General features: G+C 41.2%; 2 protein-coding genes across 5 annotated transcripts in view; one reads left to right on the forward strand and one right to left on the reverse strand.

Annotated features, from left to right (window-relative positions):
* Positions 1 to 1,303: 1,303 nt before the first annotated feature.
* LOC139210566 (pleckstrin homology domain-containing family A member 1-like) lies at positions 1,304 to 17,461 on the reverse strand. 4 transcript variants are annotated; one of them, XM_070840615.1, is made up of 13 exons: positions 17,327 to 17,461; positions 13,059 to 13,278; positions 12,037 to 12,093; positions 11,855 to 11,900; positions 8,860 to 8,957; positions 8,310 to 8,441; positions 7,944 to 8,084; positions 7,415 to 7,483; positions 6,674 to 6,738; positions 6,531 to 6,594; positions 6,243 to 6,332; positions 5,513 to 5,586; positions 2,981 to 3,431 (listed from the first exon to the last, which is right to left on the reverse strand). In XM_070840615.1, the coding sequence occupies exons 2-13, from the start codon at positions 13,197 to 13,199 to the stop codon at positions 3,200 to 3,202; spliced, it is 1,209 nt and encodes a 402-aa protein (XP_070696716.1). In that variant the 5' UTR covers positions 13,200 to 13,278; positions 17,327 to 17,461; the 3' UTR covers positions 2,981 to 3,199. The 4 variants fall into 4 exon arrangements, with proteins under 4 accessions (XP_070696715.1, XP_070696716.1, XP_070696717.1 ...); XM_070840616.1 differs by lacking the exon at positions 2,981 to 3,431 and adding an exon at positions 3,461 to 3,895; XM_070840614.1 differs by lacking the exon at positions 5,513 to 5,586 and having other exon boundaries at positions 1,304 to 3,431.
* A 2,515-nt stretch (positions 17,462 to 19,976) lies between these two features.
* Positions 19,977 to 24,069, forward strand: part of phactr2 (phosphatase and actin regulator 2) — a 38,280-nt gene continuing 34,187 nt past the window's right edge. Inside the window, exon 1 of the mRNA XM_070841074.1 lies at positions 19,977 to 20,127. Within this exon, the coding sequence (XP_070697175.1) occupies positions 19,992 to 20,127 (136 nt within the window). The 5' untranslated portion in view covers positions 19,977 to 19,991. The remainder of the gene's footprint in view (positions 20,128 to 24,069) is intronic.

Consider the following 24,069-nt stretch of genomic DNA (forward strand, 5'->3'; position numbering starts at 1 on the left):
AATGCGCAGATGAAAACAACCTCATCTATGAGGAACACCCACTGTTCAACCGAGGCCAATGAGCGTAACCCAGGATGGACGCCACTGAGGTCTGTGTGATCTCTCCACAGCAGCGTGCAATGATGTCTGGGCCGTGAGTGAGTGAGGCCCTTCCGAGTCCAAATGGGACTCGCCTGAAGCCACATCAAAGCCTTGCATCCTCCAGAATGGAGCTGCGATGGACAATGTGACGATGGAGCAAAGAGACCTTACAGTATGCAGGATATATAAGAGCTGTACGTCCAAGCTCCCTCCTCCAGACACCAGCAGGCTGTACTCATTGCTTCCTGAGTCTGTGAACCACTCGACACCATGCTTATCAACTCCCCGGTGCTGGAATATTATGTACATTCGGCGTCTGGAGCCCAGAATATGCCATATGTGTTGTTATATGACTGATTAGAGGCTTTACATATTCAGTGACTTCACTCTGTAAATCTATCTGCACTAGCCTTATAAAGCCGGAGGCTGTATATGTTAAGAGCGATGATGAAGGATACTCGAACATAGATAAATAAATCATCAGTGCTGAAGAGGAGTTGCAGTGATGAGATATAACTAAGAACATTTACTTTCTATTTTCATTCCACAATTCAGAAGGAAATATTGAACTTTTGACTCTGAAACTACTAAATTCTAACAATAAAATGGGGTTAGTAGGTACTTGTAATAATAATCCAATAATATCACACAGGTTACTTTTTGTCCCCAAAATTGTACTTGAAGTAATATTTTCAGTGCAGGACATTTTTCCAGTGTGTTATTGCTGCTTTTACTTAAGTAAAACGATCTAAAAATGTCTTGGATTTATTATTATTAGCAGCATATTATATTTCTTAGTTTAAAAAAATAATTTCAACCAAATTGCAATGAAAATCAAACTAATTTGAAGTGTCAAACCTGAAACAGTTCAGTGCATTAAACATTGATGTGATTCTGTTTTACATTTGCCATAAAATATCTACAACATACTGTGTGCTATTGCTTTCTTGTATTCACTTGATTTCCAATCCAAAGACTAAATCATCCCATCACTGATGACTTGTATAGGAATGATTTCATTCAGTCCAGAGCACGTCAATGGGACCGAACCAGAGTGAAGTTTTTTTCTCTTACCACAAGAGGGCAGAAGGAGTCTTGGTGAGCAGTTGGACCAAATATTCAGGCTATTAATTCAAACAACTGAGTTTCTTTCTTCTCACTTACTAAAGCTCTCCATCACAGACTAATGCGCACATTATGGAATATACTGCAGGAACCTGTGAACATTTTCAGTGTTTATTTCTTTCAAGTCATCCACATAATAAATAGAGACAAATCAAACCAGACTGAAAAGGGGTGAAATAGCTTGAACTTTGTTGGCCTGAAATGAAGCAGGCACTATTAAAAAAAAATTAGTGTGCATTATTTAGCTGGACTACAGTGAGAAATTTTTAAATAAGACCATGAGGCAGCTGCCTACTGCTGGGTTGGCAACACAGATACAAGGAATCTGATCAGGACATCTAAAAGCATATAAAAAAATAAATTTGCTGCACACAGCCCTATTCTGCAAACACACAACACACAGAACAGACGTAGATGGACAAAAAGCTAAAAACAGAAAGACGATCTGAAGAATCATTAAAATATTATCATGCAACTTATGTGTCTGAGCTTGTATGTTTTTTTTTCTTTTTTTGTTAAACCATGATCCAAAATGTTTGCATGGTGTTCATAGATTTAATCATGTTCAAACAATCAGCTACAGGTTAACTCATGTGAGTCTGTTAATATTCAGTCAGGACATGAAGCTTATCTAGAATATACTGAGCCCTATTGTTGAAGTTTTTATAACTATGAATTACAAAATGTATACAAGCGTACTACTTGTACTTCTTGTGTACCGTCAATGCTGTTGTTCCTTTCCCACGCCATCTAGTATCACAAACGTTTATAAAGTCCACAAAGTCTGGAGAGCAGAAATGTCCTTTTGCAAAGAGGCAGATTTAGTATATGGAGCGATGAAAGTACTGCGATAGCTTTGAAAAGTTTCATTTTTCTTTTGTGCTTCTGCACAGTACTCACTTCACTATCAGACATGGATTAACGGCTAAAACAATTCAGATTTACATGTAAGATACTTGAGCTTGTGATCAATAAAAGTGAGGACAACATTATATGATCAAGCAACGTCACTCTGATATACTTAAAAATAAAAAGGAAGGTGAAAGGCTTGGCAACTTGGCAAAAAAAAAAAAAAAAAACAGGCTAAATGTGGCTGCAGTACATTTGGTCTTGCGCTTTTATCCACACTGGGTCACAGAGAAATATTTTCATCTTTCTGCATCTAGTCCTAGACCGACCCAGAGTCTTTGAATTACAATTTGCATTAGAGTGAGGATTTGACCCATATCCCCAACACTGGCCAACAGTAGACAAATCCAGGGTTACAATAGTGAGTGTGTGAATGTACCACACAGTTAAAAATTAGTAGATTAGAGAGGTGACTAAACGCCAGGCCTCAGTTTGAACACTCTTTTCAGATGAGAGGAAACCGCTTCCACTAGAAAGCTCCCTTATTTTCTTGGCACAAAGTGGTTTACAAACATCCTCAACCCACAAATACCACCGAACACATCATTGTGCCTGTACAGGTTGAACTAAAGCTCTGTCATTGAATTCTAATCAGCACAAGTAAACTAAAATTGGTAGTTTTGTTCCACAACATCAACTCTTAGTAAATAAATACACGATTGTAACTGCAACAGCAGGCAAGCCGACGGGTGTGGGTGAAGACTGGGTCGTCTTTGGCACACGAGGGCAGTTCAGTGGCGACCCAGCTTGTTTCTCTAGCACACTGATGGCACTGATGAAAGGAGCTCAAAAGAGGAGTTTGTGATGTTAGACATCGTTTTCTCAACAGCTCTGGATTGAAAACCAGCCGCTGCCCTTTTTAAACACCTGTCGCACAGTTTCCTCTTTATGAAAGGAATCTCTGTCAATATCCATCCAAATAAGCAAGTTTCAGTGTCCAGTTTAATGGCTCAGACCTCGCTCACTGGCAGGTCGGCGTCATCCAGGTCCAGGGGTGGTTCAGGCATGTGGGGCTCAAAGCTGCTCCGCCGTCGCCATGGTGACTCTTCAGAGTCGTTGATGGTGGTCGCAGGTGGTTTGCAGGTCACTTTGCCAGGCGTGTCTCCTGCAGGGACAGGCGTGCTGGCATGTGGCTGTGACTGGGCCGTGGCAGCAGGCTCATGAAGTGCTCGCTGTCCCACGCCAGGCTGTGAACGTGTGCCGCACGTGACAGCAGCCCCCCACTCTGGGTAGCATGGTGGCATGGCAGATATGGGCGAGCGAGGGACGGGGGGACCCGTGGGGCTGCGGTAGAAAGTGGAACGGCTGCCGTGTTCCTGCAGCAGAAACAGCAAGAGGACACAGAGAAAGCAAGAATGAGGGAAACGAGACAAGTGGCTGTTGGCAAGCAAAGTGAAATACTGATATCTGTAGTTTATTTGAGAAGCGCCAAAGTGAGTTACAGACTCGGAGTCAGCACCAGTATGTGGGCCTGATGAAGCTTTAGCAGAGTTGGTACTGAAGGTTGAAGGTGCTGTAGAGTGTAGCATTGCTAAAGAGTGGAGATGGTGGTGGTAGTAGTAGTAGCAGAAGTATCAGCAGCAGGAGTAGTAGTAGTAGTAGTGGTAGTGGTAGTAGCAGGAGTAGTTGTGGTAGCAGTAACAGGAGTAGTGGTAGTAGTGTCAGCAGGTTTTAGTTTTGATAGTCTCAACAGGTTGCAGTAGAGGAGCAGAGCGCCTTAGGAAGCAGTGGTTGGTTGTTGCTTGTTATTTCACAGCTTTTCATTGTCAGATTTCAATCTCTGAAACACAAAACAGAAGAATGGGAATAAGGAAAAAACACAGCAGTGGTAGTAAAAGTAAAAAAAAAAAAAAAGTGACCACTGAGCAGTTGGTGAAATGCTGGTTAGAGAAACATCCCAGCTATAAAGCATCAAAAGACTCGGAACAATATCAGTGTCAACTCTGATCCTGTCTTTTGACACACAGTTTCTCCCACACGGTGCTACAGCAGCACAGTGCCATTTTGCAGACTTGTGAAACTTCTGATGAGTTAATCCACTTAAGCATCACAAGAAATTCAGAGACAGTTCCCTGGCGTGTCTAAAAATCCTAGGGAGAGCCACACATGTATTAAAAGATGCTTTTATGCTGAATCCAAAGTTCCCAAATCAAGCTCATGCAGAATTGTAGGGGGCGTTAGACAGATGGTCAGATAATCCACCACAGTGAAGACATGGAAAACTGCCACAGTTCACTGCACTACTGATTAACTGATATTATCACATAACACAGACATGTCCCATTAGCCGCTTCTACAGCTTAATAGCTCTTACAAATCCAAATATTTGTATGTAGATGAACATACCAGTATGAAAACGAATAGTTTGTGACTGGACATTTGGATTCAGCATCGGCGAGTCCCCATTTCAAAGCTGTTAAAACGGTTCTACATTTCGCACACAAAGGTACATTAAGTCAACATGGAAACAAGTATCTTATTATAGTGTGCATGAGAAAAGAGGAAAAAAACATACAGGCAGCGCACAGGAGGGAGGAGGAGAGACAAGCAGGATGTCACACATCTAAGACAGGTACACAGCTGCAGCAGACTGCAGAGATAACAGAGCATGAGGGGAAGAGAAACAGAAGGTGTGAAAGATACATGTACCCAGTAATAAAGACAGAGATAGAAACAGGCTTAAGGTATTCATGGCTAGGCTGGTCAGGTAGGTCATGCAGTGAGTGTATGTTTATGCAATAATAATGTGTATTTTTTTTATTATTTTCTTTTTTACAGTGAAGCTTCATCATAATGGTGAGGGCAGGTGAAAGCTGTGCAGGTGAAGCTATGAGGGAGGGAGGGAGTGACTGCAGGTTTCTCCAATGGTTAGATGGTCATATTCCAGCTGTTTAAAGTCATTCTGTACCGGGGCAAAAATATCACTTCCTAGCATTTGAGCAACTTGAGGTGTGCTTGATTTCAGTTACCATGCTTGTGGCGACAGTCACTAATGCAAGACCAGCTAAATCAAGCACTCCTCAAGTCTCCAAATTCCCAAAATGAGATCTTGAAGATCTTAGAAGAACCGAAGCGCACTGAGTGAAGTGGGCTCAAACTTTGAGCTGAGCTTAAAGTGACAGCGTGGCAAAAGAAGAGCAAAAGAAAAGGAGAAGTGGATGAGAGAAGCAGCGAGGACGAGGGCGTGAAGGGAGGAGCGCTTGTTGGGTTATCACAGCCATACTTAGGATGTGGTTTGCTACTTGGAAAAAAAAAAAACAGGAGCATCAGATGTGCCGTCAGATCTGATCTGCTCTCATAATGTCTACAACCACAAAGGGCCAGCCAGTGAGTGGAAAACAGCATTAAAAAGATGAACTTAATAGTTTAAAGGGGGGATTTAGACGAGCTGACATACGTGCTGCTGCACTCCCCGATTCGAGACGTATACCTCTGTATACAGGGGTTCGACAGCCGTCTGGCCTGCCGCATCTGCAACAACACAGTGCAAAGCAGTATTAGAGCAGATGGGCTTTCTGCCCGTTGGGAGAGGAGGGAGAGAATGTGACAAGAAAGACAGAAAGGGAAAAAGAGGATAGAAAAGGTGGTGAGAAAAAAAAAACAAGCAGGAGAGAAAGAAAGACACAGGAGGCACGAAAGAGGGAACTGTAGAGGAACAGACGCAGAGGTGTTCAGACTGATTCCAGTCTAACCGGGAGGGACCAACTGTGACAGAGGACACTCTCTCCTCTGCAGTCAGGACTATGGAACTGGCTTACTTCTCTCGGTTTCATGTAAAACATACAGCCAAACTACTGTTTCTGTCACTCTGCGTCTGAGATGAAGCCAAAAAGGATTGTCACTGCATCTCAGTAGCTTGCGTTTGAATAAGCACTTGTGAGAACAAGGAACTGAAAACAACAACCAATAAATGACATGAGTGAAACAAGAGAAATAAGTCTTGTGAATAGTCCACCAGATGTCACTCAGTAAGTAAGTCAAGTTCTGCACATGCAAGAATAAGTCAAGTCTGACGTAATTTCCCTTTTCCACAGGTACGTTGGTCTTTACAGCTGCCACTCCAGTCAGATCTTAGTCTACTTGAATCCACACTAGGGTGACACTGTGCTGTAGTGCAATATACGTACTGTGGCAGCAGACCTTCCAGGCCCCCGCTGGGCCACAATGGCCCCTGAGACAGCCTTGATCCAGCTGTGCATCTCCTCTGGGCTGTCCGCCTAGTGGAAACACAACAGAGAACGACAGTGAGTGAGACAGTATGGATTCAGAATCATTATGTGGCAAGATGATGGGAATGCAAACAAACATGGAGACAAGCAAGCAATCAGTGTTAATGAACATGATGGAAAGGTAAGGTCTGAGCGTGTGGATGACAATTGACTGTACATTCCTGTTACCACAGAAAACAAACCTACCTGTATGTAAAACGTCCTCGATGTGGTGACGACCTCAAACAGATTATCTCTCATCATTATGTCACTGCAAGAAAAGTGGAAAACAAGTAAGATCGTATTTATCTCATCTTTATCTTAATCTAAAAAATGCTGGGACACAATACCTCTGTTTGCACTCCTGCACTTTGTGAACTTCCTTCAGTGGGATCATTCTCAGAGGCTCTTTCTCCTGAAAGCGAGAGAATAACTGTTCATAACACTAAAAGACGCCAAAACCTAACAAATAAGACACACAGGATAAAGATTACTATTTGCATGTATATTTCTAAAATGTTGGTTACAAAAAGAGGCTGAGTATTTCTTTTTCAAAGGAACAAAAGATGGTAAACTTCCTAGAAGTAGCATGCTGCAAACTAAAAACCCTGATGGTTGTAACTTTCTTGACCCGGCCATTTGATACAGCAGACACAGAGTCTGTGTCCTTGAGGCCTGTTGATAGTCAAATAGAGAGATAAAGCTGTCAAATAAGGGCAGACCCGGACAAGGACAGGGTATGGGACATGCAGTATTATCCTGAGATGAGACTGTGTGTGTGTGTGTGTGTGTGTGTGTGTGTGTGTGTGTGTGTGTGTGTGTGTGTGTGTGTGTGTGTGTGTGTGTGTGTGTGTGTGTGTGTGTGTGTGTGTGTGTGTATGTGTGTATGTGTGTATAAGAAAGACCTGGGAAGGAACAGGGCATGATAGGACATGTGAAGTGAAGTGAATTCCAGAGACTGCGGATAAAACATGTTAGAACTCGAGACTGTGTTTGCTGTTTTTCTGCTTCAGACTGTGGGTCCAATCCACACGCATCATCACTAAAAACATTCCTTAAGGCTTCACTTAACTTCATCAAAAGTTAATTACCAAATCTGACTTGAAGTAACTCATTGAGTTTTCTTCCAGGAGGAAATATCGTCGTTTCCAATTCCTCATCTGGGGAAAAAGGGGAAAAGATGTTAAGACCTTTTGTATAGTTTCCAGGAAAAAGATCCGTCACATTTACCGAAGTGCAACAATAATGGAAGCACACTTTAAATTCAAGATAAAAACGAGTTCCTACACATTTTACAATGTCTATATAAAGATGGGGAAGTCCGTTATCCTTGAACATTTATGAAGAACAGAATTGTGCACACTAGCAAAGTTGCATTTCCTTAGGCCACCAAATTCTTGTCATTAATCAAGCTGAAATCTCATCATTTCCCATTGAACAAGTCATGAGACTTCACTGCCACATGAAGGTGTTCTTTATGTGACGGCTGTCACCACCACATATCTCATTTGAAAGTTGTTCCAATTTAGATTGTGTTGAAGAACTTCTGTGAATGGCATCAGCAGGTCAAGTGAAACCAACCCAACCCGACAGAGGACCAAGAGAACAGCAGGTACCTACCACAGCTCCCTGCTTGACGCAGTAGCCTGACTTGATGACGGTGTGCTCCTGAGTCGGCCTGCCCAGGAAGTACGGCAGCTGGCTGTGCGAACGATGCATGGCCTCACGCTCCGCTCTGTCTGCACCATCGCCTCCGTCATGCTTGAAGGTGAAAGGCACCAGAAATATTGGTATTCAAATTGCTTGATTTGTCTGACCAACAGTCCATAACCCAATGATATGCAATTTAAATAAAAATAGAGAAAAGCAGTAAATTCCCATATTTGACAATCTGGGAACAAAATCTGTGAATCTGATATGTAACTCAAAAAGATAACAGTGTGCAGTGTGCTATGTAAATACAGTATATGGTGCAGTGCAGTTTACCTGTGTCTGGGTGACGATGGGGACTCCTCCAATGATCTCAGTCTTATAGGAGACTTGTTTCTTGGGCCCTACGACATCAGGCAAAGTCTTCTGGTTCTCTGCATTCTGCTGCCCGTCAGACAACTTTGGCACCTGAGGAAAACAGACACACACATCAGACTAGAAACGTTTAGGGACAAAACATTTTTGGAAAAAAAAAAGGAGAAATACTTAACAGAAATAATCATTTTGTGGAACACAGCCGTAGGATGAAAAATAGAATATGTAACTTCTATGCATGCAGAAGTTGGTTAAGGCTTCACAGAGAACAATGGAAAAAAGTCTTTTATCCCAGCACTCAATACAACAATAGAGCATCCTGTTAGTCATGCTCTGACTCACTCCTATCTAGTTTCTTGACAGTCCACTCATTCTTTTCTACAGAACAGGAAGAAATAAAAGTTTCTCCAAGTGGTAAAACATGAGCCAGAAAGAAGAAATTGGCTGAATCAGGAATGAACTGTAAGTCTTGTGTTTGTCTGTGTACACTGAGTGTGTGTGTTTGTCTCACAGTGATCTTGGTGGCTTTATTGAGAGCGTTGACCCAGTCCACAAGGTCTTGCTGGTCATTGGCCTGCAGGAAGAATTTTCTCATCCCGGCATTGATGACTAAGAGATCACAAAAAAAGTGGGAACAAAAGAAAGAGTGAACATATATTAAGACCTCTTCAGTCACAGTCAGACTACATTATCTACTCTACATCATCTGAATCACTCTATAGTTTCGTATGAATCACATGCAAATAAGCACAACAAGCACGAAGACATACTATGAAGTGGGTGGTGACTTTTGGCCTTTCTTCAACAGAAAATATGATGGAGTGTCAGGAGAGCAGATTTACTGCCTCAGATTTCTCTGGGAGTGAGAAACAACTGTGCCAAGGGACTCTCCCACACACTACCAGTGGCACTCTCTCCATGTGGATGATGACCCAGCTAGAGTCAGCTGTCTCAGTCTGCCACCACCTACCCACTTCAACCATGACAGAGAAAAAAAAAAAGCCCATAGCTTCCAACCAACAAATATTCTCATACATTTTCACACCCATGCGAACATGAGAAAACCCTATTTTCAATCACAAAGAAATTTTTGGGTCAAATGCTGATTAGCTATGGATCAGGATTTAAGAGCTAAAAGAACTCAAGTCTCTCATTCTCCCCCTCTCTCTACCATAAATCCTTCAATTCTGCTTCTCAAACCGTCCCTGTGTCTCCTCCATTTCCTTTCGCCACCATGAGAATAAATTACTTTAAAGCAGGACTGGCAAATCTGGTGGGGATGAGCTGTAAAAGGCACTGAGAGCTCAAACTCGGTGGCACAATGAGGACCATTCTTCCCTTGTCTGTGTGTATGGTCCAGCTCTTAGACACATGCAAGACCTCGTTCTCCCTTTTTTTCAACTTCCCTGTAAATAAATCGTTCAGTTTGGTCTCATTCAGATGAACAGCATGAGTTAACAGTATTAACCTCCAAACTGTATTTGGGAGAGGTAAACCACTTCGCAGCATTGGAAGTGTAGTGGTCTCTTGGACACTGGCAAAACAAATCTGGGAGGAGGGGTGTCAGATCTGACTCATAGTTACACATCATAAAACAATGTGTGCTGCTGAGAAACAGAGCCAAGCAGTAGAGTTCACACACTTTTACTATTTTTGAATTCACCACCACACACAAGGCAGAGACACATATCCATCATCAATCACAGACTGCAATCAAGTCTATTCTTCCAGGAAAAACATCTGTGTGACAGCCATTACTGAACTTTTCTAAATATTTCATCCTATGTTGCGTCTTAAGTGGGTAGATGCTGGAAGGGGGGCTGCAGCAGGATTCGTAGATATCAGCAAAATGTGGCACACCAACAGTAGTTTAAAAATATCTTCATACATCTCTGAATCTGGTTCTGATTAGGTTGTGGGCATCCAGTTGAAACCTCAACAAGGCAACTGGTGTACACACACACAGCCAGACACACACGTACAGATACGGTAGTCAACACACTAGTATTTCCTGCTATTGAAGCGGATGGAAGAGTAGGAGAGTGGCTAGTAAACAACAGGGAATGGACGTTTACTCCTAAATAAACTGATGATGGTTCATATTTATGCAACATTTTTCATTCCCCCCCCCTGACTTCACAAGGTGAGAGGACAAGGGCAAATATCAAGCATTAGCAATAGTATCAAACAAATGCAACTTTGTTTTAACCACTGTATGTGCTTTTTTTATGTGTTTCCCCTCTAGCAAAACATAACTTTTGCAAAGGGCCAGATGTCGTTCGTTCAGGTCTTGTATATTTTCTAGCATAATCTGTTCACTAGGGTCAGTATTTTGAACCCATAAACAAGTTGTGTTGAAGGACAGTCCAATTTCAATGAGAAATTACTGCACGTTAACCACTGATCTCTTTCAAATAATTTGGGATGTTTCATTTGTTGTCTCTTCCTCAGCATAGTCTGTGTTCCTGCATTTACTAAAGGGTGGACTGCAAACTGGACACTCAATCAACGAACAATTAATAAGACATTTCTAACATTCAGAAGGCCTTAAAGTCCTCTCCCTTCTAATAGGTTGTGTGACCACTGTTAGGCTGTGTAGTGATGTGTTGATGAGCAACTCCCTTCGTTATGTCTACATCGCGGTTTACCAGAATGAGCAAAGAAGTGAGGTGACACACATTTCTCCTGCCTGCAGACCGTATGTACATCAACGTTAGTTGGCAGAGATGTGCCTTTAAAGCTATTAATGCAACAACATAACTGAAGAAGTCTACAAACTTAATTAATAAGAAATAATAAAAAGATTAATTACATAGAAACAAGATTAATTAATAAGAAAGACAAATGAGGTGAGAACCACTGCTTCTCTGCAGTATAATATGGAAGATAACTATAAAAAACAGGACTATTAGGAGAAATGTGAAATTGCTCAGTCTTCTGAATTTAGAAAACTTAAAATAAAAATATGATCCCAGAGAACTTATCAGTACACAACCATCTCATTGATCATGGTTATGTAATCAAACAACCGTAGAAGAGTTCAATCTGACCAACACATACTGCTGTGGCCTCCTGCATCTTTGCGTGTTGGCTAAACAGACAATGTTGAACAAGACTGCCTGGTTAATGGTGAAGAAAGTATGTGGAGAGCAGTGCTTGACCAGGTTTAGAGGGCAGAGAAGGACAGCAAACGTTCCTCCCTTAGGTTACATTAAGCGTACCCAGCTTAGTCAACATGTGATTAATCACAACATCACTGCTGATGGTTGCAAAGCACTGCAGGGATTGTTTAAGTTCCACATTTTCACAAAATGTAAGTTCCTCTGACGAGTTGGGACCCGTTCACTACAGCATGCCAGTATAAAAGGTTAGAGAAATCAGTGAATTCTGTCTTTGTAGGTCTATATTCTTCTATGGCCTTACCCCAGCAAACTCTAAAAGTAGTATTTCTAATGCTGAGAAATCAATAACAAATAGCAAGATTGTGATGATCAGTGTTTTCTTACCAAAGCAGAATTCTGCCTTTGGCCTCAGCTTAGTGGCATCGCTGACCTAGAGGAGAACAAAGCTCACAACTGTTAGCTTCTCAGTTCAACCACATACTGTAAATGGATTCTATTTATACATACTGTTTTCATGCTAGTGTCTGATTGGTCTCAGTGGTAATTGTGTAAGTGGTAATTCTTACCTTAGAGATGTAGGTGAGCTTGAGGGAGCCAACACAGTCTGCACCGATGGGTAGGTTCTGTGGCAAAATGATAAAAAGAACAATATGTGCAAAAATGATAACTAAAGGAAACCATTCACCATTTTATTAAGGCAGGACCCTTAGCTGTGGATTAACGACTATATAGATATATATATATAAAATAAATAAATAAATATATATAAAAATAATCGTGGTAGGAGAGTAGTCAGTATTACAGCACAGTATACTCTAAATGCACATGATAGTTAAATTCAGTTTCTTTCTGCTCCTGAATCTAGGGGATCCAAATTTAACATCATTAAAATTTAAGCTTTTTCATTCTATAAAAAGAAAGAGACTTGCTGAATTATTAAAAATTTCTCCTGCACTACATGATTTATGAATACTTGATGTAACAGTGCACTTACAAATACAACATCTCTAAACCAGCATGATGTACATACCCATAATAAATGTGATGCCGAAGGTCACAGAGCAGCAAATAATGATCACTGAGCTCCATGCAAATATCAGCGCTCTACACTGTATATGCACTCACCCAGACAACTACAAGACAAAAACTTAACCCAGGTTTAGAGTTACACTATGAGTTCATTATATTCTCACACTAGCTGATTTACATGAATGTCTGCCAATAGCTAAAACACAGACACACCATTAGCCCTGACCTTCTGCTTTGCCTGTAATATGTCCTTCCTTATTGCTGTCAACTAGAATTACATAAAACAAGTTCTCCCATCCCTCTACGGCTGCCTGGCGATGGAAACATTTAGCCTGAATTTAGCTTTGCGTTCATAATGAATGAAGACAGTTTAGCTAGATGTGGCCTGCTGTTAGCCTGCAGCTGCATGAGAGCTGATCATCCACCATACATGCATCTTAACTATCTAACATTAGCTGGCTTGCAGCAACAAATTAAACATGAGCCTGTGCAGTAACCTGGAGGATTCGTTCCCGGAGAGAAAGCTAAGAGCTAAGCTAACATAGCCCTGTGCGGTTACCTGTGGGTTGTCCATGAACCACACCAGGCTTCCCTGCTGTGTGTCCAGTATGAAGTAACGACGCAGGAACTTGCCACTGCTCTCGTTCTCCTCGATGTCCAGGAAGCCACAGATGCGGTTCTGTCGGTCCACGTAAGGCATCGCGCTGCCGGGACATTCCCTGGCCTGCTGAGGCCGGGACTGGAGAGGAGCGGGGGGCAAGCAGGACCGGGACAAATTCCTGAACGACAGAGAGAAAACAGTGGAAAGAAAGATGTGTGAGGAGGGAGGGGGTAAATGTGGAATTTGGTTTGTCTTTGTGGTGAGCCTCGCTAGCGTGTCCCGCTCCCTCTTTTTCTTTCTCTCTGTATCTACAGTATCTCTGGTCTCTGCCACCTGGAGCTCACTAGGCTACAGCCTGCCAGGGGATCATGTGACACAAACCACAACCCCGCCTTTATCCTTTTATATCAGCCTCACCCACTCTCTCTCCCTCTTTTTTTCCCTCCTGTAACACACTGTCACTCTCTCTTCTACCTCCTCCACCCACCCAGGCTCGCTTTCCCTTTCCTTCTCCCTCTTCTCTCGCCGTCCTCTCCTCTCTCACTTTCTGTTCTACCTCCTCCCAAATGCTCTCTCATCCGATTTGGCAAGCCTCTGGCCAGCCCCTTCTATGCCCTCCCTTCCTCCCTCCCTCTCTCTCTCTCCACAGCTGAGCACCCACTTGAGTGTGGTCAAAAAAAAAAAAAAAACACCCCTGAGCTCAGCCATGTTTGACACAAAGAAGCAACACAAACGCCCTCAGGAGCTACGCAGGAGAGAATGTGCAATATTTAACCTGCTGAGGTCTGACACATCCCTGAAACCTACAGCTCACTGGAAGTGTACAAAGTAAACGATTAGAGTACATAGAGTAAGGATTGCTCGCAAGTCAATGTCAAACCCTGTGTGGGTGGGCGCAGCATTACTGTAGCCATATTGTCGTACCAGCCTGTTTAAGCTGCTGTCTTTTAGGACAGAGCCTAAAATATGTGATTGAGATGAGTCGTTGGAAAGCAGAGATAAAGACTCTCTTTCTCCAAGACATCATGAGCACTGTGTGGGTGGATGGGGGCAAAGCAGGGACAAAAGGCCCAGTTGTTGTGCATGGACTCTGAGCTGAGAGCATCTCAGTTAGCCCCAGCATCTACCCGAGTCATCCCATTAGACATACAGGCCTGCGAAAGGAGCAATTCTGTCAGAGGCGACTATCCCAGCACTACACAAACAGTGACTGTCATGTGAGAGTGAGAGACGTCTCTGTAGAGTTAAAGTGATCCTGTAAATGAGGTGCTGTGCACAAGTTCATCTGCATGCACGCTCATGCATTTCAGTGATGCACAACAGATGTTTGAGATAGTTCAAGGCAAAATCCTAACGTGGTTGAACAGGCCATCATGTACACAACAAATTGAATTTTATTCAGTGAGGTAAAGGTAAATTGGTGGACTAGTCTTTAAAGTTCTTGTGGGAAAATACGATGCTAAGACGAGGCAATATTGAGGTGTGAGAGTTTTAAGAATCTGATGGCAACCTATAGGCTACTATTCATTTTTTTTTTACATCAACACTATTTTCTTTTAATAACTGTGACCAAACTATATACTGAGTGAGTCAAATTAAGTGGCTATAATTATGTTTTTATAGTAACAATGCAAATACCAAAACAATATGACAATTTGAAAAGGGTCACTGGAAGTGAAGAGTTTTATAGTGAGTTTCAGCTCACTGTCCCACCACCAACTGTTTTGGTTCACTCTCACTGCTCTCATACCGTTGTTTTTGGCTGCAGCAGGCAGCTGTTTTCGGCAATTAAGCTTTAAAAACTCTCTGTACACAAACTGTTCAGCACCAAACAGCAGACAGACAGTTGGCAGCAAGCTGCTGAACATTGTGTAGCATTTAGCAGCTAAAGAGCCAACTGTTTCCCTTGGAAAACCAAAAACAAAGCAAAAAGACAGTGAATGTTGGGCTTACATTCAACAGGTGGCCAGTATGTGAATATGATTCTCAATGAATGTAATTGCTGGATGCAGCAACATAAGAGTATGTTGACATGCACAGCAGCATCCCAGTTTTTATGATATGATGCAAATGTGGATAACAACAAACCGGGTATTAATGTCTCCGTGTGAGGACGATCACAGCTTCTATTTGAGTACTCCAGGCGCCATATGTGGGTTTCTGAAGCCAGGATGTGAGAAAGTAAAAGGGATACACTAACAAAATTAATGGAAATATACAAAGACAGAACTAGAGGACAGCATGGACGAGTTAGTTTAATGGTCTTAAAGAATTTCAGATGAGGCTGCGTGACATTAGTTGACTTTTTTCCAGGTCAAGCATTTCCCTGGTGGACTCACTCTTTATATTTGCGGGAAGGTTTTGTCCTCATCACATGACAGCCAACTGGTCACACAGGACAAGTCGTAAAACAACAGTAAGGACCAGCTGGATATCCCAGTAGAGGGTCAATATTTTCCTTTCATGATCTGCAGTACCACTGAAAGTCACACAACAGCTGGAAATAGTATCTGCGGAGCAGAAAGCTTGGGTAGTCTTAAAGGTAGAGTCTGCAACGCTGGAGAAACTAGCAAGAGTAGCTAGATTTTTAAAGTATCCAACCACAAATATCCCACACCCTCTCTTCAGCCTTTCCTCCACAACACATGAACGCACTGCCTGACTAACGTTGCTGCTGGAGAACGAGTCCACGACAGTGATGAGAAGAGCAGCCACTGCCACTGGATCCCTCATTCAATTCATTCTGTAACCAACCACTGACTGACAGCCTCTTAGTTTTTCAGTCTACCTAATAACAAACCCTGTTAAATGGCACAATCATATAAAGAGCCGTCACAAACAACATTACCTCTTCGCTCGCTCTGCTTGTGCTGTGTAGCTCACTAAAGGACAGTTTGTGGTGTTTAGCGGTGGCTCTGTCTCGTTCTTCTGCTCAGTGGGTGTGAGCTTCCTGCTGGCAACTCACAACAGTCTGGCGCTCAGCCGTGATTTAAGTTTCAGACTCACTTTCTATCATTCATGTGTGATTAGCTCGCCAACTTTAGTCTTGTGGAAAACTGTAATCATGCGCAATGGATGCACTTACAGCGTGTGCGTGGGTAAGCAGGGATGTAGCTAGACAGGCAGGTCAACTGTTCAGACATTTAATTCAGTCTGAATTAAATGATTGGACAAGTTTATTACAGTCCTGTGACAGCCACAGACACCCATTTTTGTTCCTTTTCAGCCAAACTAATTCATTTATTGATTGCTGTCGGGCTGTTAGGAGAATTTCAACCAATCTAACAAAAATTGCTTCTTAAATAAGATGCAGCCCCTGACTTTAATGCACACCTACCCTCGCTGACCACATATGAACTACGCAGCAAATCACTGTCATTTTATTGTTTATCTATTGTTTCAGAAACACCAATGCCAAAAAAAAAAAAAAAAAAAAGGTACAAATACTGATGGACCAGAGGCAATCTAGGAAAAGGGCTGGGAGCTTTTGGCTCACTGCAGACCAAAGGTGGGACAAGTTATTGCGGTTCATTTCTGGTCAGAGTCTGGCTCTGGGAGCACAACACAAGCCCAGCAGGTTTGACAGGCTTTGGCCTTCACAATTACTCTGCCAGACAGGGTCCTGTTAACCACAGCAATGTGCTACACAGGGGTTTGTATTTCCACAGCAAAACAAAATGAGAATACTCACTAGGTGGTGTTTGCTTTAACTACTAACACTGACTATGTTTTGAGTTACTGACACCTTAACTAGCCGACGAGCTTCCGAATTCCACGTAAAAAAACACTTTAAATGTTACAACCACAAACAGATAAAGTAAGCTAACATTAGGCAGCTCAGGTTAACACATAACACAGTGACAACATTTGTGTTAGCAGCATCAGCGACTCTGGCTCACCGGCCTGAAGTTCACTGGGAGACACGGCTCAGGTTAGCCTGCTATTAGCAACTACTTCACTCCACAAACTTACGAATAAACAACGCATTTAACAATATATCGATTCACCACATATAAACTCCTGAATTGTTGGACCTGCTACAAACAAGAGCGCTTTACTAGCTAATTTTATCTGCCGCTCAAATAAGTTTCCTCACACTGGATATAGCCTAGCTAGCATTAGCGACTTAGCCAGTCTCCCAAAACTAGCAACTTTAGCTGTGCCAAACAACAAAGCTGCATAAAATAGTGTTGAATACGTTCATTCAGTGTCCCGGGACAGCTTACCCGAGTCTTTCCGTGTATAAACGCTGTAACACTCAGCGGCAGTGGGTCTCTGTTTCGTTGGGTCGGTGGTCTCCGTCTCAGCCCATCTCCACTGGCCCAGGACTGAAGCCCCGACACCGCTGCTGCTGCTGCTGCTGCTGCTGCTGGAGGAGGTGTTGGTGGAGAGCACAGATAGTTTATAATAAAGATGATCACTCTGTAGTACAAAAACAAAACAAAACAAAAAGGTGGCTGCTAGTGGCTGTATTTGTAGGTTTGAGTTTTTGCAATTTCTTTGAATTAGTTTTTAATTTTTGTTTTAACTTCTGTTAGTATCCATACTGGGTTTTTGTCGTTTCAGTTTAGTTAATATTAGTTCCAGTATTGGTTTTAGTTTATTCTTATTATTCTGATTATGTTAGGGCAGATTTGAGAAATTCTGAATTTTATTACAATAGAAATACAGAAATTTGTGAGGGCCACTGTCCCAGTCTCATTAAACATATAAGCTTAAGCTTGTTGTGTTGACAAATTTGACCAAATTAGGTAAGCTGAAATGACAGACATTTGTTGCATGTGTGTTTTTTTTTAATTGTAGTTAGTATTTGAAATGTGCAATGTTGTTTTAGTTTGGTATATTTTTTCTAAAATCTAGTTTTTATATTTATTCCAGTTAGCTACAATGTTTTTCACACCTAGTTATAGTTTTTAGTTTAGTTCATAGTAATCTTGGTAGTTAGAAATAGTTTATACCCCCTCGCAGAGAACACCAACTTGAATTCAGGTAGAATATATTCCAAGTTGTTCAGAAAAAAAAAGTAAATATATAAATAAAGGTATTCAAACAGAAAAGGAAACTCATCCACCCACTTATGTAGCACAGTCCACCATCATATGAAAACATATGGATACAAAGTTCACACTGTGAGTGGCAGATACATAAAAGGACAAAGCTACACTGATGACTTTATCACAGATAATATGCAGGAACACCACTCAGTATATCATTCATTTGTAATAGGCTTAGTGTAAACAAAACAAAATCTGCAGCTTGAATCAGTGCGATGCACACATGTATGTGCAGGCTGAATATTTGTACAATAAAGTACACTAAATTACAAAAAAAAAAAAAAGCACAATATTTCATGCAGCTGAGAACATGACTGTGTGGAACATATTGGATGCTGCTGAAGTGTTTCTGGCCTTTGATGCTATTTTCACATGAAAATGACCACATAGTTCAGCAGCAACCAGCAGCTAAAACTACCATCCAGCTCAGTCAATACTGCAGATCAATTCAATCAAGCAGCAACTGAGCTACAGGCTGAGCCATATTATTATGTAAAGTGACAGCTCAGAGAACAGCAAAGTATTTATTATATTCCTGCCATAGTATATTATTTTATTCTATTTTTTATATTTCATTCCTGTATTTTAACTACTACACTGCTTTATGTCTTAGATTCTTTCCCCCTTTTTACTTGCATGTTTCTCTATATAATAATAATAATAATAAAATGAAATAACATCTGCCTCATATTGATTGTAATCTGCTCCATTTAAACATGAAACTTTTTTTTTTTTTTAAATAAAGTTGTATGCCAAATAATTTCAAGTTTTGACTCCAGGAAAAGCAGATCAGAGTGAGAGCTCTGTATTTTCATCTCCTCTCTATAAGCAGAGCAGTCTCACCATCAGAGTGGAGATTTGGCGACATCTAACGTCATGATGTCAGTGACAATTTGTCATTGTGTAACATTTATTTTGTAATCCACTTGCCAAAGGAACTCTTCCTTCAACCAAACCCACCAAACACACCTTCTTTTTCCATCAACATAACAAGTAACCTATGCACTTTTTCGTTTCAAGGACTTTGATTCCAACAGAAAATAAAGACCATCAATAAATGTTTCAATAAATGTTCTGTTTTTGTTGGTGAACAATTGATGAATTTCATGAAGATAATGCCTTGACATTCATTAAAACACCCCCACCAAAGGAATATGATCCATTGGCCTCATCGACAGCTGGACTCTTTATTAGATTGTTTGTTCGCTTACACTTGTTTATTTCAGTGAACTTTGTAAAGCACTGTGAGACACTCTGTTGTGATATTGGGCTATACAAATAAATTGAATTGAAAAAAAAATTGAATTGAATTGCATTGAATAAGGCGATCAGTTTTCATGCAAGCAGAACTCAAATAAAGGCAATGTGGTGAAAAGCCATATATACTTATACATACAGCACTAGGCTTTTAATAAATTGGCCATATGCAGCCTATTTGCATGCAAGTGTCCAACGGTGCATTAAACAATGTGACATTTAGCCTCCACTCAAACTTAGACTGTTAATAGAACAGGTTCAGCAGTAAGTAATGGGGAAGTAGCTACTATTACCTGTACTCACTTAGTAGTCAGATCAGATTACAAACAGTCACTCTAACCTGTCTTTCAGTGGCAATGGGCGTTAAACAGTGGAACTCCCACACACACACACACACACACACACACACACATACACGCACAGACTGTCTGCTGCAAGAGGAAAAGTTTGAGTCTGAGAGTGGTGGCTGGGCTGCTGTTGCTGCTGTTGTTGCTGTTGCTGCTGCTGCTCCTGATGTTGAGGCTTCTTGTCTTCATTTCACTGTGAATCTGAGATCCCTCTCCTGTCAGAAGAGGCCACCATGGAAGAGGAGGGGGACACTTACCCGGAGATGAAGCATTTTCCTTTGCTCTGGGCTCTTCCCAGGCTCCGCTCGAAGAGTGACACGTCTGGATTTCGCTCCAGGGTGCTGTACAGGCTCCGGGGAGCCCGCTCAGGTAGGATCCATTTTACAGAAAAACGGTACAACTACACTAAATTATTGAACTGGTAATGAGGATCCAGCCATATGATCTTGAGGTTGTGTTAAAAAATCAAACAAAATGTAACAATGATGCCGTTTTATTCATTTAAATTCCTACAGAACTTAGTCTAGTGTTTTTTAAAATCCAGAGACATCAATAAGAAGGTGCCTCTGTCTTCCAATGCCTTTTCTTTTGGTTTTGCAGGTTGTTCTAGTTGAGCCTGGCTAGACAGCATCTCCATATGACTTCCTGCCTCTTCTATTCAGCAGAACTTTCCCCCTCTCTTCCTCTTACTTTTTGCTCTGGATACCTCTGATAAGAAAACTCACAAGCTGTCGTATCTACAGTGCCTGTAAAGTATCAACTCTTTTGATACACTGAATCACAAGGAAAGATTGATAATAAAAAATAATCCCATTTACTATGACACACCTATCTGAATCATCACTGGAGCATCCAGCTATTTTTAAAAATCTCATAATAGATTGAAAGGTAATTAAGGTATGACGAGTGATTTTGGTTTAGATGAAAGTAAATGAAATATCCAGCTACTGGGTTGTGAATATCCTGGCAAAATGTGAAAACAAAAGGAAAAGGTTGCTTCTAATAACACTAACTTGTATCAATAACTGGCATGTGATCAATAATTCAGTGTGTTACATTTGTACCCAGTTCACATCAATGTTTCTAAGTTAGTTTTAGGGTTTTTTTTGTGTCGATTAAACATCAGGAAGTTGGAGGACGAAACCTTTTCACCGGCATTCTGAGACCTCCATTACAATGTCAACCAACTGTGTGTCCTCAGCACCTCACTTAAATGTCACGCACACAGTTTTGCTGCCTGAAGCCTTTGGCTGTTGAGCCCTGGCAGGCTCGTATGTTGTTTCGGTGGTTGGAACCACTTCCTATCAGTCGTCTTCTCGCTCAGATGCTCGATTCACATGCCTACACCTACTCTGACACTGCAAGCATGAAGTAATACACTGCTTTTGCATGAAGGCTGTCTTGTTTTGCAGTCTAATTAATTCAATCTAACATAATTCGTGGTTATTTTGCTTGTCTTCAGGAAGTGTTCTGTGTTTGTGGTTCAGTTGTAATTACAGGAAACCATCATTGAGGGGAGCAGTTAGGAAATTAGATGTCTAAAGTTGTTTATGTCTCTTGCTGGTTTGAACTTTGAGCTTCATGGGATGAACCGTTGGACAGGAGCTTAGCCTGACATCAGAATCAAGCACCAGAATTGTTAGTTATCGATACTTCATATCAATGTTCAAATGCATTCCTCGCATGTGCATTTTTTTTTCAGATTTTTTGTTTTATAATAGTTTTTAATGGATTGAGACCACGATTTTAGATTTCACAATAAAACTAAATACAAACAAAATCACTTCCACATCACAGTAAAGAAGTGATGTTCAGTGTTTTTAAATCAAGCAACAGGGGGAGCTAATCCACCTTTTTACAGAGATCCTGAAAACTGAGTGCAGTAAAATGGCACCTCGCATATGAAATGACACTTTTCACATCCATCCCACAGGAAAAAGCTTCAATCGTAGCCAAGCGTTTGCACTGAGGGAGAGCATGTAGAGCGTTCGTTTTGCTCCCTGTCTGAAATATAGATGAGATCTGACACGAAGATCTAGACTGCAAATCACAGATATCATATGAATTACAGCACTCTCTCTTAAACTTAGAGGGGTGACGTTGACCCTGCTGATGAGAAATATCTGTCACCCAAGGCAAAATGCTCCTGTGGGAAATATTACCAGGAATAATAGCAGAAGGGAGGGATGTCTTTTCTATTGCATGTGTGTCTGTGTGTGTGTGTGTGTGTGTGTGTGTGTGTGTGTGTGTTTATTTTCTTTAACAAACTCAAACATGACAAACATGAACAAAATATAAAGTAGGCCATTTTTACCTTATTCTATTCAAGCTTATGAAGGACTTTCACAGATCAAACTTTGAAATTTTTAAAAATGTTGCATTTGCTAAAGCTAATAAGCCGACTTGTAGAAGCAATCATCTCTCCGCCTGTAGCTGTATGGGGAATTATTAGTTCTTTGATTGGTTTTAAAAGCAGTTTTTACTTATCTAAAATGTTCAAACTTAGTCCAGCCATTTTACTGGATGATTGATAGTAAATATTACATCATATTTCATAACAAATGGCATTTTCCTTCAAATCAAATCATTTAAAAGTTCTTAAGCACCCAAACCAAAAAAAAGTAAGTAAAGATAGAAATATCATTTGTAATGCAATTTTCTATCACTATTCTAATGTCAACAAGAAAATGCCATATTTTCTGCATATCTGTCTGCATATGGTGCATTTTTTTTTTTAAAGTTTGGAATAATGTGCAGGCTGAGATGGACTCCATGGCAAATAGCATGCTGTCCTCCGAATACGCACTACATTGCTTTGTAATTACACAGACAGAGGAAAGAAGAAAGAGGAGAAGAGGTGGATGAAAGGGAAGATGAGACAAAATGGCAGAAGAGGGTGAGAAACAGAGGAGAACAATGGAAAGGAAGGCCAACAAGACCCATATTGAGACAAGAGGGAACAATAGGAGCCGAAGAGAGTGGAAAGTATAGAGGGTGAGGGAAAATGATAAAAACAGCAAAGAGAGGAGAAGGGCAGGATGATTAGGGAGGAGGAGAGAACAGATGGAAAGGCTGAAGAAAACAGAGGAGCGCCAGCATGCTGGTACATTCTGCTCCTTGTGGGTACTCTCCTCTAAATAACATTGATTACAGACCCTTTAAGTCAGCAATAACTACTTGTTAAAATGTGCTGTAATGCAGAGAGCAGCCCTTCCCCCTTCACTGCCCACACACCGTTTGTCCTCAGCCACTGTTGTAGCAGCTGTAGCCGCCACTGACATACCCAAAAGGTTTAGGTTCTTACGTGCGTACGTCATGTGAGACCTACAGGAAACATCAGGAACTCACCAAAGCGAGTAGACTTTCATTGTCCTTGAATGTCTGTACAAATGTTTGTGCCAATCCATCTAGTGGCTTTTGAGATAATTCAGTCTGAACCAAAGTGTTGGAGCCACTGTGGCTAAAAACAACAGTACTTCTGGGGGTGGATCAATAGGTCAGCAAAACAACAGTGTTAGTTTCCTGTTTCCAACTGGCAGTTAATGTTGGTTTCATTTAAGTTGTTCCCTGACCTTAACTACATGGTTATTATTGTCATCAAACGTCCCCCAACCTTAACCACACAGTAAATTTAACCCAAAATAAAATGTTGATTGATTACCTTCAGTCTTCCTGAACAGAGATGCATTTCAATGCTTTTGAAAACTGACTTTCTCTTCTTTCTTTTCTCTTACAATCGTACTCTCTGTGTCGAATGTGATTCTTGGGTGGATTGTGTGTGTCGTTCTCACATTTAATGGTGAGAAAACAGGATTAGATTGACCTCATGAGGTACTGGTACTTTCATGTTTTTCATCTACTTCTTTTCTTTTGTGTGCGATCATGTGTGTGTGGGTGGGTGTTGCTGGAGTTGATGAGCCAGTTGTTTTTCTTCGCACTTGTTGTGAGTCGTTTCATTGGACTGCATCAAAAGTCAAAGTCTCACTTTCTCCTTCTCTCCACTTCCATCTGTCTATCAGTAACTCTGTGCGGTTACTTACTAAGCCTTTAACTCTATTAATACTGGTCAAAACGGCTGAACGGCAAATGAACAGGATGTTAACACTGCACTGCACAGCCTCTAATAAAGCTGTGTACATACAGCAACTGTATGTGTGTGAGTAATGGAAATGTAATCAGTATTTTGAATTATTAGGTTAATTAAGAAAAGCAAGTAGAAGAGAAAGATAAGTGACAAAAACAACACATATATGATTCTAAAATTACATACACTCAATACAAAATAGGAGGAAAAGGAATAAAACAGGAAAA

The sequence above is a fragment of the Pempheris klunzingeri genome, chromosome 12 (assembly GCF_042242105.1).
Source record: "Pempheris klunzingeri isolate RE-2024b chromosome 12, fPemKlu1.hap1, whole genome shotgun sequence".
NCBI lineage: Eukaryota > Metazoa > Chordata > Actinopteri > Acropomatiformes > Pempheridae > Pempheris > Pempheris klunzingeri.

Bases quoted from the DNA above. Each gene is read 5' to 3' on its own strand.
- LOC139210566 (XM_070840614.1), bottom strand. From the start codon at position 13,199: ATGCCTTACGTGGACCGACAGAACCGCATCTGTGGCTTCCTGGACATC. The intron at 7,484-7,943 runs GTAGGTACCTGC...CTTTTTCCCCAG, and splicing joins GCGTCAAGCAGGGAGCTGTG to ATGAGGAATTGGAAACGACG. The intron at 6,595-6,673 runs GTATTGTGTCCC...CTTTTCTTGCAG, and splicing joins GTGCAGGAGTGCAAACAGAG to TGACATAATGATGAGAGATA.